Source organism: Nelumbo nucifera, chromosome 3 (assembly GCF_055504915.1).
Source record: "Nelumbo nucifera cultivar China Antique chromosome 3, China Antique-T2T, whole genome shotgun sequence".
NCBI lineage: Eukaryota > Viridiplantae > Streptophyta > Magnoliopsida > Proteales > Nelumbonaceae > Nelumbo > Nelumbo nucifera.
In genome coordinates, this window is record NC_142651.1 from 6,343,568 (window position 1) to 6,357,635 (window position 14,068).

The 14,068-nt window shown below is 45.0% G+C and overlaps 1 protein-coding gene across 1 annotated transcript; it reads left to right on the top strand.

The window, feature by feature from the left end:
• Positions 1 to 2,192, top strand: LOC104593013 (putative pectate lyase 5). The gene is made up of 3 exons (XM_010252628.3): positions 1 to 267; positions 527 to 1,267; positions 1,405 to 2,192. The coding sequence occupies exons 1-3, from the start codon at positions 149 to 151 to the stop codon at positions 1,763 to 1,765; spliced, it is 1,221 nt and encodes a 406-aa protein (XP_010250930.1). The 5' UTR covers positions 1 to 148; the 3' UTR covers positions 1,766 to 2,192.
• The last annotated feature ends 11,876 nt before the right edge of the window (positions 2,193 to 14,068 follow it).

Consider the following 14,068-nt stretch of genomic DNA (forward strand, 5'->3'; position numbering starts at 1 on the left):
CTTTCTCACCTCTCAACCCTCTCCCTCTCCCAAGTCCCACCCTAATCTATTTCTCTGTAGGGCGTAGACTGTAGTTCCCCGATCCCCTTCCACCCCCCGCCGTTCCCTCCAAAGTCTAAATCCGAAGAGAGGGTACTGGAACAAGAAAATGGCGAGTCCATTACTCCCACTTCTGGTCCTCTTTGCAGCAGCATTACTTGTAGCTCCAACCCTCATTAACTCCTCAGCAGTTCAAGACCCCGAATTGGTGGTGAAAGAGGTTGAGAGGTAAGCAAGCTATGTACATTCAGTTCTCGACTTCTCTGGCTTCAAAGTTCAAATTAAAGTTGATGATGACAAAGCTATGACTATTATATACATATATACTCTCGTTAGTATGGTATTATATAAAGCTCTGGTAGAGTTGACAATTAAAAGTGTAGGAATATATGGAGTCGACCGACGAGGCTGAAGCTAATAATATATATATATATATATAATATGTGTGTGTATTAATTCCATCCATGTAAATATATGTATATGGCAGGAGCATCAACACCACTAGAAGAAATTTGGGCTTCCTCTCTTGCGGAACAGGAAACCCCATCGACGATTGCTGGCGGTGCGACCCCAATTGGGAGAAGAATCGTCAAAGGCTAGCCGATTGTGCAATTGGGTTCGGGAAGCAGGCCATTGGTGGAAGGGATGGCCGCATCTATGTCGTCACTGACTCCGGCGACGACGACCCCGTGAACCCAAAGCCGGGGACCCTCCGGTACGCCGTGATCCAAGATGAGCCATTGTGGATCATCTTCGCACGCGACATGGTGATTCAGCTCAAGGAAGAGCTACTAATGAACTCGTTCAAGACCATCGACGGCAGGGGTGCCAGCGTTCACATTGCCGGTGGGCCATGCATTACCATACAGTACGTGAACAACATTATCATACACGGCCTCAACATCCATGACTGCAAGCAGGGCGGGAATGCCAATGTGAGAGACTCCCCGGAGCACTATGGGTGGAGGACCATCTCCGATGGTGATGGAATCTCCATATTTGGGGGTAGCCATGTGTGGGTGGATCACTGCTCTCTCTCCAACTGCCATGATGGACTCATCGATGCCATCCACGGATCAACTGCTATCACCATTTCTAACAATTACATGACCCACCATGACAAAGTGATGCTCTTGGGCCACAGTGACACCTACACCCAAGACAAGAACATGCAAGTCACTATTGCCTTCAACCACTTTGGAGAAGGGCTGGTGCAAAGGATGCCAAGGTATTTTTCTTTCCTTTTTAATTGATGAATTCAACAATCAATTAATAGACAATAGCTAGAGCTAGCTAGCTACCTACCTGTTGCCTGTTGGAGGGATGGATTATTGATGTCTTTTGGTGGCATTAATTAAATTGCAGGTGTAGACATGGATACTTCCATGTGGTGAACAATGACTACACCCACTGGGAGATGTACGCCATTGGAGGGAGTGCTTCACCGACCATCAACAGCCAAGGGAATAGATTTGTGGCACCGGATGATAGATTCAGCAAAGAAGTGACCAAACATGAGGATGCACCAGAGAGTGAATGGAAGAACTGGAATTGGAGGTCTGAAGGAGACCTAATGATGAATGGTGCCTTCTTCACGCCATCTGGTGCGGGAGCGTCGTCGAGCTATGCTAAGGCTTCCAGTTTGGGTGCCAGACCATCTTCTCTGGTGGGTTCCATTACGATGTCGGCGGGTGCACTCGGTTGCAAGAAGGGTTCGCGTTGCTGATGATGTGACTTTGAGCGGAGGGAATAGGCGCAAAGGCGCGCGGCATATATATATATAAGGCCCCCCAACCCCAACTCTCTCCTTCTGTTTCTTTCTTTTTATTTACACCTTTAATTCACTGGGGTAGAAATAAGAGTAACAAGCGTCCATAGTGATGATATGAAGAAGGAAACCCAAAAATATACGTATACTATAGTATAGGAGTTCAGATCAGGTGGCGATGTAGGCGTATATATAGTTTCTTTCCCTTTTTTCTTTCTCCTTTTCTTTTCGCGTCTTATAATTACAAGTTTACAACCTCGGCCTGTTGCCCTGATAACCACCTTTTGGGTTCGGTTATTATTTATGAATCCTGGTGGGGTTAGAGGAAAAGGTCCAGAAGTGTTGATAGATTGGATTTTATATGTATTAGCCCTTATGCATCATCTATCTCTCTCTCTCTCATGCTACAGATAAACAAGAGTAATGAAATCTAATAATGCAGCAAGGACAAGAGCTTAACGTCTAATGTACTTTAATTAAAATAGATTTAAGATATTATAGGACCCAGCCTCCTATTTTAATTCTTTTTAACTTCTTTCGAAATGAACAAATGAGAGAAGGATCAAGAGGTCAGCATTGAAAAATGATGAGATCAAGCAAATCTCAGAATCAGAGTGGCTATGCCATTGGCATTTTAACAATGAAGAAAAACCAAAGCCAAAACACAACTCTCTCTCTCTCTCTTTCTTTCTCTCTCACTTGGCCTAGGGTAGTACCGGATGATGATGGGACATGAGAAGTGGGGAAGCACATGCCTTTGATCTCTTTTTATTAATGGGGAGCCATCTTTTTTGGACCAAAATCACAACCTCTTTGACAAAGTTGCTATCAATACACCCCTCAGTTTTCATTTCCTGTGTTGTACACACAATTTTTTTTTAATTAAATAAATCCGCAATTCCCCAACAATGCACGCACGCTCTCAAGCCTCTTCATCTCGTCGCTATAACTAGAGCTGTAAATCGGGTCGGGTCACCCGTGATTCGGTAATATTTTGGACCGGCCTGGCCTGGCACGGTACAACGGCTAACGGGTCGTGCCAGGCCTAGCACAGAAGTCCATACCATGCTGGGCCGGGGGTTCGAGGCCCATGGGCCAGCACGGCACGTGTCGTGCTGCCTGTAGCCCACGTGCCGGCATGGCCCGCCAGGCTCGTAATGGACCGCGCTCAACCCGTTCAGGAATATAGCCGTTGGGCCCCCTCCCAACGGCTATATTCCCCCCACCCCCACCCCCCCCAACAACTATAAATAGCCATATTAGGGGGGTATTTTTTTGTTTTGCTTAATGGGGGTAAAAAAATGACATAAATGCCCCCCAACAACTATATAACAATTAGTTTACGGGCATTTTGAGTAAAGCTATAAGTAACTTTACAATGACCAAAATATCCCTCCCAACAACTAAATAACAGATAGTTTTTTGGATATTTTGGGCAATTGAATTATGTTCAATTCCTATAAATAGCCCTATCCTCCACCATTCTCATCACACCAATTCAACAACTCTCTTAATTCTCTCTCCCTCCCTCTCTCATACATTCTCAATTATCTGCAATCTGAGAAATTCTGATTAGCTGATTGCTTGATTCTACGTTCTCCAATTCTCAAGTCTCAACTTTATCGAAATTTCGACTTTCAACAAGAAGAATGCTTGCTCAACCAGCTCAAGTATCTCAATTCGGGAGGTTTGGATGTTGAAAGGCTTCAACTGCTGAAATCAAATTGGGATTTTGAACCGGAAATCCGGGTAAGTCAAATTAGATTAATTTTTATCTTTTTAGAATTAAAAAAAAATGGTCGGCCCTTCTCAAACCGATTCCCCAACATATTCACCATGGATGACATTCAATCACATCACGATAGTATTAGTGTTAGCATTAATGCCGATGCATTTGATGTTGATGGAAGTGGAACTTTCACCCCAGTAGTAGTGATACTAGGGGAAAAATGAGGGATTCTAAGCTAAGTAGACCGATTTGGAAAGTTTTCAAAGTAGAGGATATTAAGGAGAAGGGGAAAAGGGTCATTTGCCAAAAATGTAGGAAATACTTTAGTTATTGTAGCAAAGGTGGTACATGTCATTTGAGCAGACATCTGCTCACACATGACCGAGAGGAAGATGAAGGAAGAGAAACAACCCAAACACAGATTGGGAGGGGGACTAGTTTTGGTACTTTTAGATATTCACAAGAAAAATGAGATAAGAACTTGCTAAGTATATTGTATATGTAAAACAACCATTTATGTTAGTTGAAGATCCAAAGCTAAAAAAATGGTTGTGTAGTTCTGTAAACCCACAATATAAAAAAGTTTCTATGAATACTATAAGAACTGATGCTTTAAAATTTTTTTATTCATATAAACAAAATTTAATTTCTTTGTTAGCAAATCTTAATTCTAAAGTTGTAATTATTTTGGATGTTTGGACATCCAAATTTAATATTAGTTATATTTGTGTTACCGGTCATTTCATTGATGAAAATTGGCTTTTGAATAAATTTTTTTTAAGTTTTACTAGGCTTGAAGGGCCACATAGTGGCCCAGCTATTGCTGCAAGTATTTTAAATACTTTGCATGCTTATGGAATAGAAAACAAATGGCCCGGCCATTATCAAAACTAATTTTTTTCTATTAGTTTTGATAATGCTAGCAATAATGATTCTGCAATAAATATTTTAAAATCTCAATTAAAACCATGCTTAAATGGTAAATTATTTCATATTAGATGTGCATGTCACATCTTAAATTTATGTATTTAAGATGCCTTGAATATTATTTCAAAAATTAGAAATTGTATTATATATATAAAAAGTTCAAAAATTAGAAAAATTATCCGATTCTCTCCGCCATGGCACGTGATCTACTAACCCCTCTGGTGTCTACAGTTCCATCGGAGTCTTATTTTAGTGCAAGTACCAAGGTACTGGATGACATAAGAAGCTACATGAACGATGAGAGTATAGAGATGTGCATATGCTTCAAGGATTGGCTAGATGCAGAAGATAGATTACAAGACAAGGGAGGGCATGATACAACATCGGACATTTCACTCAAAGCAGATGATGAAAGTCAGAAATGATGATTCATGAATTTGACTACTTGTAGAATTTTTCATTTTTTTTCAAATTATTGTAAAATTTTTAAATTTTATTTAATTTATTCGATATATTTTTTTAATTTTTAACAATGTAATTTATATTTTCAATTTGTAATCATATTGTATTTTTTTTATATATTTTATTAATTTATTCCATTTTTATATTTCATTCATCCAAGTATGCAATGATCCAATCATCGTATTTATAATTCACTAATTTGTATCATTCAAATTTAGATGAAATAAAATTCCTAATTTTCTTCCAATTTGTTATTCCATCATTCTTATTTCAATTTGGTTAAGAATGTTTTTTCATTTATGTATTATATAACTTAGATTTCCCATTTCTTAGTTTTTTAAATAGTTTCATAGGAAAGTTAAATATTTTAGTTTTACAATTTTACTTAAAAAAGAAATCAAAATTTTCAAAAATAAATTAAAAAAAATAGTACAGCCCGATTTGACCTAGGCCCAAGACCTGCCCGGCACGGCCTACAGCTCGGCCCGACCCAGACCCGCGTGCCAGGCCAACCCCCAGAATTTTCACCGGGGAAGACGGCACGGCCCACTTTACACGTCTAGCTATAACTCAATGCCACCAACTCCCTTTACTAACACAAACAAACCCCTAGTGAGTAGTGGCTACTGAGATGAGAACACACAAACTAATCTGGACCCTTAATTCATCTGTTACATCAAATGGCTAAGTGCCACTGATTTAAACATAATCTGGGGCCCAATGTCGACTACTCTTTGAACCTTAATTACCAGATAGACATAAATTCATCGAGGCAGGGGCACAGCCAATCAAGAACATGCATGTAATTAACAAATACTTGGTGAAGTTGGAGTGAAATTCAACCGACCCATTTGAAGTTTTGAACCCACCACCACTCCGAACACCCCTTGACAAATTACAATGACGATATGGGTCCATCAATAGCTACAAGGAGTATCAAAGGGCCAGATGCTTGTCAGTATTCTTCGTCGTCGTCCTTAATAAGTAGCTACCTGGAGGTGGAGGGTACAAAGCCTACAAAACTGTAAAAGACGATTCATATTGACAAATAGATTATAGATGATGAAGAAGACGATAAGATACGAAACTGCTGCATACGATTTGGTACTATAAAGTACTTCCTTCACCCACTGGACTGAATCACGTGGTTTCTACTAATTGTATTGTATTATGTATCTCACTAACTGCTAACTGAGTAACTGTGTATGTGTATGTGTATGTATCACCCATGTTCAATGAATTGAATCATGAAGGAGATGCTCTATCTTCCAAGCAAGAGCCCATTTTGGTGAGGTGAGGTTTGAGGTTTGGCACTGGCAGAGGGCCAGAGGCTAATTCCCATCTCGCATCTCCCCACTTGGAGCCATGGAGGCCAGAGGAAGACTACTGAATGAGCTTGGAGTAGTTGGATAGCATGCAGCCAAGAAGCAGACGTTAACGTTGTCCATGTTTTTTGTAGAACAGGACAGTGAACAGACCCCACTGCACCATTTGCCTCAACATAGCATGTGATGATGTTGAGTGTTAATTTCCAATCAGGTTAAACCTAAACACTCAGTTTTTCTTGAAATAAGAAAAAAGTAAAGAAGACACGATTATGACCGCTAAGCAAACAACTCCATTAATTTCGTCTTCAGAGAATTGAAAATCCCGTCGGCACGACAGTGTTAGTAATAATGCTAATTAATATACGCAGAGACTCTTTATTAATTGAAGATAATCGGGGCGGGCATCAGTACCACATGATTAACCCAAGGCAAAAGTGCTGCTAACTTGCGCCCAGACCGATAGAGAAGAAAAATGGTCCAAAGTGCTTGATGACACGGTTGGAACTTGGAAGTTGATGTAACAGTTTTTGGTCACGTACCATTTTTTGTGATGTATAAAATTTTTTGGCTAAGTAACTCGTTGTTTGACCCGGTGGTGACGTGCCTTGGTGATGAGCTACTTGGTGGCGAACTCTCTGGGGGAGAATTGCTTGGTGACGAACTGCTTGGTGGCGAACTGCCCGGTGGCGAGCTCCCTGGTGGAGAGCTACTTGGTGACGAACTGCCGGGTGGCGAACTCCCTGGTGGCGAACTGCCTGGGGGCAAACTGCCTGGTGGCGAACTCCCTGGTGGAGAGCTACTTGGTGACGAACTACCGGGTGGCGAACTGCCCGATGGCAAGCTCCCTGGTGGAGAGCTACTTGGTGACGAATTGCCGGGTGGCGAACTGCCTGGTGGCGAGCTGCCTGGTGGCGAGCTCCCTGGTGGAGAGCTACTTGGTGATGAACTGCCGGGTGGCGAACTGCCTGGTAGCGAATTGTCTGGTGGTGCTCCCTGGTGGCGAACTGCCTGGGGGCGAGTTGCCTGGTGGCGAACTCCCTGGTGGTGAACTCCCTGGTGACGAACTGCCTGGTGGCGAACTGCCTGGTGGCGAGCTGCCTGGTGGCGAACTGCCTGGTGGACTCGTCACTTGACTTGCTCCTAGGCGGCCTGCAACTCAGAGGATGGTGGAGCTCCTTGGTGCAGCGCAACCCGACTACCCTCCGCGTGAGGTGATTTTCTCTCCTTTGTAGGCGGCGGGAGCTGAGGGACCTGCAAGAACTGAATCAGAGGACCTGGGGGTATTTTCCCGGCGGGGACTCTCCGATGCCTACGTTAGCATTCTGATTACAGAGGGCTTGGAGAGAAATGAGAGAGCTAGAGAGCGGGGGTTACCATCCTTTTTTTTCTCCCCTTTGGCTTTGGGGATCGGAGTCCTTATATAGTGGTGCCCTCGCGGGTTAGGTGGGTGAAAAGCCTTCAAACGATAAGACGTCATATCTCGTCAGAATTGGGGTACGGTGATGAACTCCTCGAGGTTGTCAGGCTGGCGCTTGTGTCAGGCGGCCAGGTCGGCGCCTGGGCCAAGTTGTCAGGTCGGCACCTATGTCAGTCGGCGGGTCGGTGTCCGGGCCAGGTTGCCAGGTCGGCGCCTGTGTCAGTCGGCGGGTCGGTGTCCGGGCCAGGTTGCCAGGTCGGCGCCTGTGTCTGGGCTAGGTTGCCAGGTCGGCGCCTGTGGCAGGCTGATCCAGCCAAGTCGCGCAGGCCGCGCCAGGCCACGCAGGCCGCGTGCAGGTCACGCCAGGCCAGCCAGGCCGGTGCCCGGGGGGGACACCAACTTGGTAAGTTGTTGCCTGGGTGTTTGCCTAGTTGTCATGAGGTGCCACGTGTCACAATTTCACTGGAGGGACAAATCTGCCCTCATCAATTGCCCCCCACTCCCGAGCTGAGAGTAACTCAGCGAAGGGAGTAGATTTCTTTTGGCCTGTAAGTCGACGAGCTAGTAAGTTTTGACCCAATTCCTTAGGCTTTGGGAGCTGCCTGTATGTGGCGAGCTATCAGTAAGACGAGGGGGTCTCTGCCAGTTTAGTAGTGTAGCCCTTAGGCTCTGGGGCAACTTATAGTTCACTTTTGCTGATTTTGTTCCTGCTGAGGAAGCGACTGGATATTTAGCAATAGTGTGGCCCGCAGGCTTTGGGAGTGACTCGTAGTTTACTCTTCTTTGACTTTTGCTCGTGCCGGAGAGGCGACCGGGCCTTAAGCAGTAATGTGGCCCGTAGGCTTTGGGAGTGACTCGTAGTCTACTCTTTTTTGACTTTCCCGTGCCGGAGAGGCGACCGGGTCTTAAGCAGTAATGTGGCCCGTAGGCTTTTGGGAGTGACTTGTAGTCTACTCTTTTTTGACTTTTGCCCGTGCCGGAGAGGCGACCGGGTCTTTAAGTAGTAATGTGGCCCGTAGGCTTTTGGGAGTGACTCGTAGTCTACTCTTTTTTGACTTTCCCGTGCCGGAGAGGCGAACGGGTCTTAAGCAGTAATGTGGCCCGTAGGCTTTTGGGAGTGACTCGTAGTCTACTCTTTTTTTACTTTTGCCCGTGTCGGAGAGGTGACCGAGTCTTTAAGCAGTAATGTGGCCCGTAGGCTTTTGGGAGTGACTCATAGTCTACTCTTTTTTGACTTTGCCCGTGCCGGAGAGGCGACCGGGTCTTAAGCAGTAATGTGGCCCGCAGGCTTTGGGAGTGACTCGTAGTCTACTCTTTTTTGACTTTGCCCGTGTCGGAGAGGCGACCGGGTCTTAAGCAGTAATGTGGCCCGTAGGCTTTACCTGTGAGGTGTCGAGCTATGATTGTGTTGCATCAGCTTCGTAATGCCGGTCACCCACTCCTACAAGAAGCTACTAGGAGCTTGACCTTCGGGGGCAGCACTACTAACTTTAGGTCGCCAGCTCACACAGGAGCCTTGGAAGGCTCGACCAGTAAGGGTGCCTATGTAGTCTATTGGCCGTCAACTCCCGCAGAAGCCACGAAGAGCTCATCTTTGTAGGGGGGACCTTGCAAAGAGGTCTGTTAGCTCCCTGCATAGTTTTTGAGCTCATAAAAAATGTAAACTATAAAGTGATAGCTTCAAAAAAGTGAGGACTTAGCTTTGGTAAGATGAGAACTTAGCTTTTCGTAGCGTGTTCCCACAGACGGCGCCAATTGATGTAACCGTTTTTGGTCATGTACCGTTTTTTGTGATGTATAAAATTTTTTGGCTAAGTAACTCGTTGTTTGACCCGGTGATGACGTGCCTTGGTGATGAGCTACTTGGTGGCGAACTCCCTGGGGGAGAACTGCTTGGTGATGAACTGCTTGGTGGCGAACTGCCCGGTGGCGAGCTCCCTGGTGGAGAGTTACTTGGTGACGAACTGCCGGGTGGCGAACTCCCTGGTGGCGAACTGCCTGGTGGCGAACTCCCTGGTGGAGAGCTACTTGGTGACGAACTGCCGGGTGGCGAACTGCCCGGTGGCGAGCTCCCTGGTGGAGAGCTACTTGGTGACAAACTGCCGGGTGGCGAACTGCCTGGTGGCGAGCTACTTGGTGACGAACTTCCGGGTGGCGAACTGCCTGGTGGTGCTCCCTGGTGGCAAGCTACTTGGGGGCGAGCTACCTGGTGGCGAACTCCCTAGTGGCGAACTGCCTGGGGGCGAACTGCCTGGTGGACTCGTCACTTGACTTGCTCCTAGGCGGCCTGCAACTCAGAGGATGGTGGAGCTCCTTGGTGCAGCGCAACCTGACTACCCTCCGCATGAGGTGATTTTCTCTCCTTTGTAGGTGGCAGGAGCTGAGGGACCTGCGAGAACTGAATCAGAGGACCCGGGGGTATTTTCCCGGCGGGGACTCTCCGATGCCTAAGTTAGCATTCTGATTACAGAGGGCTTGGAGAGAAATGAGAGAGCTAGAGAGCGGGGGTTACCATCCTTTTTTTTCTCCCCTTTGGCTTTGGGGGTCGGAGTCCTTATATAGTGGTGCCCTCGCGGGTTAGGTGGGTGAAAAGCCTTCAAACGGTAAGACGTCATATCCCGTCAGAACCGGGGTACGGTGATGAACTCCTCGAGGTTGTCAGGCTGGCGCTTGTGTCAGGCGACCAGGTCGGCGCCTGGGCCAGGTTGTCAGGTCGACGCCTATGTCAGTCGGCGGGTCGGTGTCTGGGCCAAGTTGCCAGGTCGGCGCCTGTGTTCGGGCTAGGTTGTCAGGTCGGCGCCTGTGTCCGGGCCAGGTTGCCAGGTTGGCGCCTGTGGCAGGCTGATCCGGCCAGGTCGCGCAGGCCGCGCCAGGTCGCGCGCAGGCCACGCGGGCCGCGCCAGGCTGCGTGCAAGCCGCCCGTAGGCCGCGTGCAGGTCGCGATAGGCCAGCCAGACCGGTGCCCGGGGGGGACACCAACTTGGTAAGTTGTTGCCTGGGTGTTTGCCTAGTTATCATGAGGTGCCACATGTCACAATTTCACTTGAGGGCCAAATCTGCCCTCATTAGAAGTGTTTAGAAACTTCCGCAGTAGGAGCTATATACGAGTCTATAACCACCAAACGACAATAGCTGTGTGATGACTGATGAGTGGGTGTCCACCATTTTGAGGGAATGGGATTAACCAATCTCGTCTCTTCCGATTTCCGACTCTGATTCTTGGCAGCCACGATGCCAATAACATGGTAAAAGTAAAACACGATCGTACTCTGACGAGCAAGAATTCCATCTGCCGACGAACTCTCCAACTCAAATAAAAAAGAAATGCGAATCCCTCAGGCTGGAATGCCTTCTCTTCTTTCTGTTTTTTTCAGATTCTCATACTGCATTAAAAAGTTTCAAATTTTTTTTGCCTTTTAATAATTTCCATTTATTTGATAAATTAAATATCTCAATAGTCACGCTAATATTAATTATTTTAATCATAATACAGTAACACCATGTACTTTTAGCGTAAAAATAAAGCATTATAAGCTTCAGCAATACTCACTTATTAATGCATTGAATAAAAGCACCAAGACTTTGCTGGGTTAAGTAGCCCCCTATTAACTCTAGGCTCTAGTTGACCAAATGGAAAGGGGTAGCTCAACCAGCTAGCTATAGACTTCCAGGACCACATTTTGTTTCTAATGAAGCAACGCAATAATACATGCTTTTATTAGAGCTAAAAAATTGACTAACTCTACTTTTACTGTTTACACATATAGGAAATTGATAAGCACAGTGTTTTTGTCAATTGTCTAAACCCTCCCTTGTCATTAACATCCGTTAGTGTTTTGTCACAATCTAATCACATGTGACATCACGTGACAAATAATATTTTTTTTACCCAATATTACCCTTTTGTGATTGGTGCTCTGTTTTCTTCAAGATTTTTATTCCCAACACTGAAAGTCTTAAACAGGGGGTTTGACGAGTCCTCATTCTATGCACCCGAGGGTGCACGGGATAACCAGATTCGGCCACATCCATTGAGCACAGGATGGGTAACGTTAACGTCGGTTTGGCCGTCAAACAATGGAGTCCGATTCAGCATGACACAAAAAAAGACAAAATTCTGATTTTCATTTCACACTCATTTCGAGCCCCTCCCCATATTTCATTTTATAACTATATCTATGACACCATCTTAAATTTGACTTGATGCTCACGCCCTCAAGGTAAAAATGACAGATGAACAATACACAACCATTAGAGAACCAGTTGTGAGACATGAATTCATTTCATCCTATCAAGTTCTAGAAGGATTTGGCCATTAGAAAACCGGTGTGAGCTACTTCGACCTGTTGAAAATAAAAAGAAAAAAACACATTAGGTATGTAATAAGAAGAGGAATAGGAAGAAGACATACAGACTAGAGAGAGTACCGCCGGATGATTTGTCTCTCGCTGCCGGTGGCTTCGTTGTTCATGAGGGCATTGGTGAGCTACTGTTGTGTTAGGGTTCAAAATGAGGATAGGGATGGGGAGTAATGAAAATCAGAATTTTGTCTGTGTCCTGTTGAACCGGATTCTATTGGTTGACAGCCAAACCGATGTTAACGTTACCCATCCTATGCTCAATTGACATGGCCGAATCTGGCTGATGGGTTCACGCATCCCATGCACCCACGGGTGCACAGAATGCGGGCTCGGGTTTGACAGTGCTTAGCTTTGTTTTAATAGTAGGGAGAGATTTAACTCAAACAAAAGCAGGAGGAATTGAAAGAAATAAAAATAACTACCTCAGTTTCCAAAACCATAGAAACATGTGCTTAAACTTTGTAATCTAGCATCGGAGTGTGCATTCTGGTATTGGGTAGAATGATTCCAATCTTACATCTGGATAGGAATATCTTCTTTCTAATCAAAGGCATTGGTAGTTTGATTTGCGGTTGTATAGCGTCTTCATCCCATTTTGAAAAAGTAGAAACAGGGCAATGTAATAGAGTAGTGGTTGTTTTCATTTTAAAAATTCAAATAAGATTGCAAGGTAAAATAGCCATTCTAATCTTTTCGTTTAAAGTAACCAACAATTGTCAATTGTCAAAACACTTAAGGATACCTTAAGTCAATTTCTAAACAGTAGGGGTAAATAAATCAATTTCCTAAGCCTTAGCGATACTTTTAAGAAATTTGCCTTTTCTTATGACAGAAGAAAAGAAAGAGAAATGGAGGATGCGCGTCCCCATCATAAATCCACACTACATCCAATGGTACATTTCCTCACTATATAATTGCTCATGCTTGTGACCTAACGCGAGAACGACCACCCCAAAATTCGGCTCCATTTATTTTCCCCTCACCAGTTTTTTTTTTGGGTCTCCACTCTGATTCAAGTCCGTTTGTCCTCCCCCCACCCCCTCTAACCACAACCACACCGGGGTAGAAAAATTTTCCGACCGCTAACTCTATAATCGTAGATTGTTTCAACTGCAACAAAGAAGCATCCTTAATGATTTTATCAACGGGAAGGAGTAATTAGTGGTCTGTCTTAATGGGATAGACCAGATACAGATCCTACATTTGAGACAATATCAAATATATTCGTGCTACAATTTTGTAAAATCCTCTATTCAATTGCTAATCTACGAATATGGATATACCCCCCCCCCCCAATAGAATTTGGGATCCGTTTGGTTCACAGTCGGAATCAGAATCAAAATCAAAATCCTCCAGAATCGGAATGGCCCATATGGTCCATTTCCGTTCAGACAGGAATGAGAATGGGAATTAAGGCTCTGTTTGGTTGACAGGAATAGGGGTCTGATATCGGAATCGGAATGGGTTATTCCAATTCCAACTGTTTGGTTGGGTGGAATCGGAATACCATTCCCATTCCTGCTGGAATGGCCATTCCCTCCTCTATTCCTGTCAACCAAACAGAGCCTTAATTCCCATTCCCATTCCTGTCTGAACCATTCCGATTCTGGAGGATTTTGATTTTGATTCCAATTCCGACTGTTTGGTTGGGTGGAATCAGAATACCATTCCCATTTCTGCTGGAATGGCATTCCCCATTTGAGGGAATGGCCATTCCCTGCCCCTCCCTTGGGAATGAAATCCCATTCCTGCTTATTTTAATTCCCATTCCCATTCCTGTCTGAACCAAACAGACTATAGGAATGGACCATTCCGATTCCGATTTCAGAAGATTTTGATTCCGATTCCAACTGCAAACCAAACAGACCCTAAAATTAGCAGGAATGGGTTTCATTTCCAAGGGGCAGGGAATGGCCATTCCCTCAAATGGGGGAACCCATTCCCATTGGAATGGAAATGGGATTCCGATTCCGCCCAACCAAACAGTTGGAATCGGAATAACCCATTCCAATTCCGATTCCAGACCCCTATTCCTGT